General features: G+C 38.8%; 1 protein-coding gene across 1 annotated transcript in view; it reads left to right on the forward strand.

Moving 5' to 3' along the window:
- Positions 1–5,949, forward strand: part of ATP10D (ATPase phospholipid transporting 10D (putative)) — a 111,188-nt gene that overhangs the window by 80,363 nt on the left and 24,876 nt on the right. Inside the window, exons 15-16 of the mRNA XM_011362811.2 lie at positions 1,961–2,145; positions 5,463–5,769. Of these exons, the coding sequence (XP_011361113.1) occupies positions 1,961–2,145; positions 5,463–5,769 (492 nt within the window). The remainder of the gene's footprint in view (positions 1–1,960; positions 2,146–5,462; positions 5,770–5,949) is intronic.

Below are 5,949 nucleotides of genomic sequence, written 5' to 3' on the forward strand. Positions count from 1 at the left end.
CACTTTCATCATATATGGTGCCTAGAATTTCCTGGAGATACTGAGCTATAGGGCCCATCCATCATCAGTGTTACACTAGTCTGGTCACAGAATTCAGGAAGCTTGTGACCAGGCATGTGAGGATAAAGACCTGTCATGAGTGTGCCCAGAGAAAGGAATACCTAAAACAAATTGATGGCTTGATATCTCCCCCTTGATATGGCCTGCCTCTTAGCTCTTTTTTTCACTCCATAGGTCATGAGTGACACTGAATATGCAGAATGGCTGAGGAATCATTTTTTAGCTGAAACCAGCATTGACAACAGGGAAGAATTATTACTTGAATCTGCCATGCGGTTGGAGAACAAACTAACTTTACTTGGTAAATAGACTGTGTTGTATTTTCTGAATGGAGAATTTTGAAAAACACTCGACATCTCTAAATAAGTTAGTCACCAGTGCTTTTTTTTCCCACTTTAATCTAATAGATATATGTGATTCTGCCTATCCTGTCCAGTCTGATTCCTACCCAGTTTCTAATCTTTTCCATTCTGTTTCCCAGAGCAGTGAACTAGACTTCATTTGTGGTGGGATTGGGTTGATCATTCTTAAGAAGGTCATTTAAAAACACAACACTAAACATGCAGTACAAAGTCAAATAAATATCCAGGTTCAAGAGAAGAAAGCTAAAGTTTCTCACCAGGCACTAGATAAGTTACTTAATATATGTTGTCTTTTTGAATCTGCACAACAAATCTTCACTTTATTTGGAAGATGCTTGGGGCACAGAGCAGTTCAATGACTTGTTCAGAGTCACATGCTAGTAACTTACAAAGCTAGGAAGAAACTCAGTCAGGTCTACCTGGCTGTAGGCCCGTGTTCTTTATTCTGTACCTGCAAATGGACTAAGGAAATATATTTCTCTCTCTTACTTTCCGATTTCAACTAAAGGTTGCACGACTTACATCTCTTGTCTTAGACTGAGTTGTATCTTGAAATCATCCAGAGCACTTTAAAAAATCCCATTTCCAGGGATTCTGATTCAATTGGTCTGTTGTGTGGCTTGTATGTTTGAATTTTTAAAAGCTCCCCAAATAATTCTAAGTGGCAGCCAGAGTTGAGAACCACTGCCATAGGGTCTGGAACTCTAGTTTCTAATGGAAGCACTAACACACCAAGGGACCAGAATCTGAGCCCGATTCCTCTGGTTCACAGAAAACCAATGACCTTACTTAGTACCTAGCCAATGGAGTGATGTTGCCCACCGCTAAGTCTTTTCTCTGTGACAGTGCAGGTACCAAGGGTCCACGTTTTCTCATCTGAAATTTCAAACTCTAAAATGCTCTGTGGGCCAATTGCCAAAAGTTGTTTGGCAGCAAAATCAGGCCTGATTTGATATGACTATTGGAAGCCTTTATTATCCTAATTAGTGTGAACATTTATATCTTTTACTACAGAAATGTTAATATACTTAATTATCAGATATTACAAAATAGGACATAGGTACCATGTTACCTTTTTCAAGTCTGCAAAACTTTTGAATTCCAAAACTTATCTGGCCCCAATTATTTCAGAAAAGGGAATCATTGAGTTCACTATGAAAGATCATTAAAAATTTATGTCTCACTGACGAGAGCATTCTTTAAAATCCTGCCCTTACTGTTGAGAGTATCACAGAATTATAAAATCATAGAGCAGATTATATAAGCAACTGAAACACCCCACCCCCTTCAATTTACTGAGAAGAAAGCTAGCCAAAAGAAGAACAAGTGAGTTTGATAAACACATTGATTCCTAAGGTTTCCTTCCCAAATATTACCTCATGTATGATGTTGGTCTGGGTCTTCACACTTCCTTTGGATCCTTGGAAGCTACTAGAGAAGGATTGGTTGGCTAACAGATATGATTCGATTATAGCCTAGGTGAGCTTCAGCTGGCTTTTGTTTCTTAGAAGCTGTATTGCACTTTGGTTATTTTTTAGGTGCTACTGGCATTGAAGACCGTCTGCAGGAGGGAGTCCCTGAGTCTATAGAAGCCCTTCACAAAGCCGGCATCAAGATCTGGATGCTGACGGGTGACAAGCAGGAGACAGCTGTCAACATAGCTTATGCGTGCAAACTACTGGAGCCAGATGACAAGCTCTTTATCCTCAATACCCAAAGTAAAGTATGTATAGTGAGATTACACCAGTCTTTTTGTTTTTTCAAGGCCAGTAGAGCATTTTTGATTTGATATAGGTAAGGAGAAAGATAAACTAATAGCCATTAGTCCCTTGATAATTATTTATTCTATCTAGCAGCCTAGCTTGTACTTGCGAGGGTATCATAGTTTTTCTAAAAGCTTATCATAGGTATCATAGTTTTTCTAAAAGCTTTCAGGTTGAAGGGAAGTGATGATTTCTGTTGGAACCAGGTGAATTAATATTTTTATGTAATTCTAAAAATAGACTCTCAGGGTAATCATACCCTCTACTGGTAATTCTTAGATAGTGCTCCTGAAAATATCAAAAATTTGTAATGTTTAAGGGAAAAGGAAAAATTTTTTTTTTTTAAGGAGAACGTAAGAGGCTTGGACCCAGCCTATTTTTCTCAACACCCATTCCCCCCGCCCTAGTCTCTAACACAAATGTTCTAATCAGTTAAACAGGCATTTTATTATTTTCAGAAGATTCCTAATATAGTAATAGTCTAACATTTACGCATATTTTTTTAATTAGCTTGGAAGACCTTCCTCACTCCTTCCTCAGTAGTCAGACTTAGCTACATTCATTCTGTCACGACAGTTGGCCTCTCAGAAATCCTCTGGAGCTTCTCATCTGGATCACATCTTGAGCTTTTGTCACGGGCTACCGTGTCTGGTTAGCTTTGTTTTTATGATCAGATCTCTTGGTACCCAACTAGATCGTACATTTTGAGGAAAGAATTTTCCTTATTCGACACAGAGTGAGTTCTCCTTGGCAGTGGCCCGGGGACCTATAACCACAGCCACCAGCCAGCTCCTCATACCACCCAGGGGCTGAACACAAGAAAATGCTTAGTCATTTTAGTCACTAAATTAGATGTGCCCTAAAGCTCATAAGACCCGGCTTTAAATGTTTGGCCTGCCAGTGACCAGATTTGTATCTTAGGGAGTTACCTTCCTGAGCCTTTTTTTTTTTTTTTTTGCCTATAATGTGAGAGTAATGCCTATTTCATAGGGTGTTATAGGCATTAAATGAGAAAATATAAATTAATGTGATACTAGCAGATGCAAGTAGTTTAATGAACGTTAAAAAGGAAAAGTAATCAATTCTTGGTGTTCAGTTTCGAGTATGACATTTTTGTAAGCAGTAAAATCTTTATGATTGTGAAATTTATTTATAAATGCACGATTGGTAGTAAAAGCATTTAACACTACTAATTCAAGAAATCTTTACAGAGTATCCACAGTGGACTGTTCTAAGTACAAAAGATGTATTTTTATTTTGCTGTCAATAGCTATTCTAACCATGTGGATTTTCTAGGTAACTAACAGAACATTGTGAACGTAGTGTAGTTTGCGATGACTCAAATCTATGCATACAAAGTGCTGGGCACATAGTAGGGGCTCAGTCACTGGTATTATTTTCTCTTCTTCCTACTCCTCACCCTACAGGAGATGCTAAGAATTAAGAAAGGAATTGAAGATCATGGAGCCCAGCTTGTCATTTAGTGAAGAAATTGCCTCTGTGACATTCTAAGTGGGCCACCTGGCAACTAATGGAATGTCTGCTTGTTTCTATAGTATAGTACCTCACCTTTACAAATTTCCTTTAACGTTTGTTCCTAAATTTGCAAATCGAATTATAGTAAATTTGGTTCATCAACACTGAACTGACAACCAACATCACTATAATTCCGGCCTGAACAAAGCCTTATCTAATACACATACTTTCTCCATAAGGCACATCATAGCTTTCTTGTCCATGGGAACAGTAGATACGCTTGGGGGCCATTTTAAACAGTGAAATCACCCACAAAAAGCACAAAAGCGTGAAAAATGTGTCACCAAACAGACAGTGGAAAGGACACTGTTTACATATGGGTGCAGACATAAGAAGGCACATTACCTTGTTCAGCTTCGGCTGGAAAAGTAGATGTCTCTTGACTCAAAATTTTTGTACATCTTCACAAATGATTGCAAAAGTACCATAAATATTGATTGTAGGATTACAGATAAATTTTAGCAAGTAGGCGAAATCACAAATATAGAACCCACAAATAAAGAAGATCAACTACGTGTATGTATATACATATATACTTCTGTAATGAAAGTAGTTAATTTATACAGCTAAACACATACATATGCAAATAAGAGAATAAAAACATCTATGTAATCAGTCTAGAATCATAAAACTATAGAAAATTTATGTTCGTATTTTGGAGGACATCCGCTTAGACTGTGTTCTGTGCATAATGAGCATGTGAAGGCTACGAAAACTGTGTTTGTAGTGTTGAGATCAGGTTCATTCCAAAGGCACAGGTGCCAGGCAGCTCCATGTTCAAGTTGAATCTGTTTCTAGTTTAAGTGGTTATTAAGTCTTTGTTATGTCATGCCTACATATTCCTATCTACTTCTTCCTTACCTGTCTTATTTTGTTGCGGGTTGACAAATGCTTGATAAAACAGCATTTGAAATAAGAGTAAATGACGTCTGAGTGAGGGGCTCTTGCATGAATAAACTATTTCAGGCTTAGCGTCTGAACATAAAGGTACAGCACCTAGATTTTGCTTGGCTCTGTTCTTGGTAGTCATCTGACAATAATTTCTGGATAAGTTATTGTTGGTCTTCTTGAGTAGATTTCATTCAGTGAATACTTATTGAGTGCTTGATATGGCCTTCTTTTAGGCACTGTGACGGCTTCAAAAGTAAATTAAAAGTAATATCTGCCTTTAAAGAACTTCCTAACTAGTGTAGGGTGAGGAGAGTGGAGGGATGTACACCAGTTAAATGTGTCAGGCATCAACCACTAAGAACATCCTGACCAAAATAAGTCTATAAATACTTAATAAATATTTAATGAATGAATGAGTGAATGTATTGAATCAAAAAGAAGATAAAAACAATAATTACTGTTTTAAATTCTGCTATCACTAGGAGCTTCGCATGTATTATTTTACTTATTCCTTACAACAGTGTTATGATGTAGGCATTTGCATTTTTCAGATGAGAACATGTAGGCTCAGAGAGGTTACATAATTTGTCTAAAGTCAAGAAGATAGTAACTGCCAGAATAAGACCAAAGGGCTCTTGAGATTCACTGTTTGAGAAGGTAAATTTCACCGATCCCCACATATGCGCAGAAGTCTTTATAGGACAGTTGTGAGGTCTTCAGAAAGTAATTTCTTATGTGCTACCTAGGGTTGCCTTGATGCAGCAATTGCTAAAGGATGACAGTGACAAATTTAGCAGGATGTGGCCACCAAAGAGCCCCAAGGCTAACTGTCTTTGCCCCTTGTTTCAAGGATGCCTGTGAGATGCTGATGGGCACAATTTTGAAAGAACTTAAGAAGAATCCACCCTCTACAGAGCAGGCATCATTAAGTGAGGATTTATACCAGCCTCCTGCCTCCCAGGACTCAGGGCTACGGGCTGGACTCATTATCACTGGGAAGACCCTGGAGTTCGCACTGCAGGACAGTCTGCAAAGGCAGTTTCTAGAGCTGACTGCTTGTTGTCAAGCTGTGGTCTGCTGCCGAGCCACACCGCTGCAGAAAAGTGAGGTGGTGAAATTAGTACGCAACCATCTCCGGGTGATGACCTTGGCCATTGGTGAGTGGGGATAGAACTCAGCCCCGTGCTTCTCACTTTCTGTCTGTTCTTCCTTCTGTATATCTATTTACCCTTCTGGCCAGCTGGCCTTTTCCTTCCCTGTTTTCCCTCTTTTTCTTCTTTCTCTCCATCTCCCTACTGCCTTCCCCTTTCTCTTCATCACCTGTTTCACCACCTCCT

Source organism: Pteropus vampyrus, unplaced genomic scaffold, assembly GCF_000151845.1.
Source record: "Pteropus vampyrus isolate Shadow unplaced genomic scaffold, Pvam_2.0 Scaffold79, whole genome shotgun sequence".
In the NCBI taxonomy this organism is placed as follows: domain Eukaryota; kingdom Metazoa; phylum Chordata; class Mammalia; order Chiroptera; family Pteropodidae; genus Pteropus; species Pteropus vampyrus.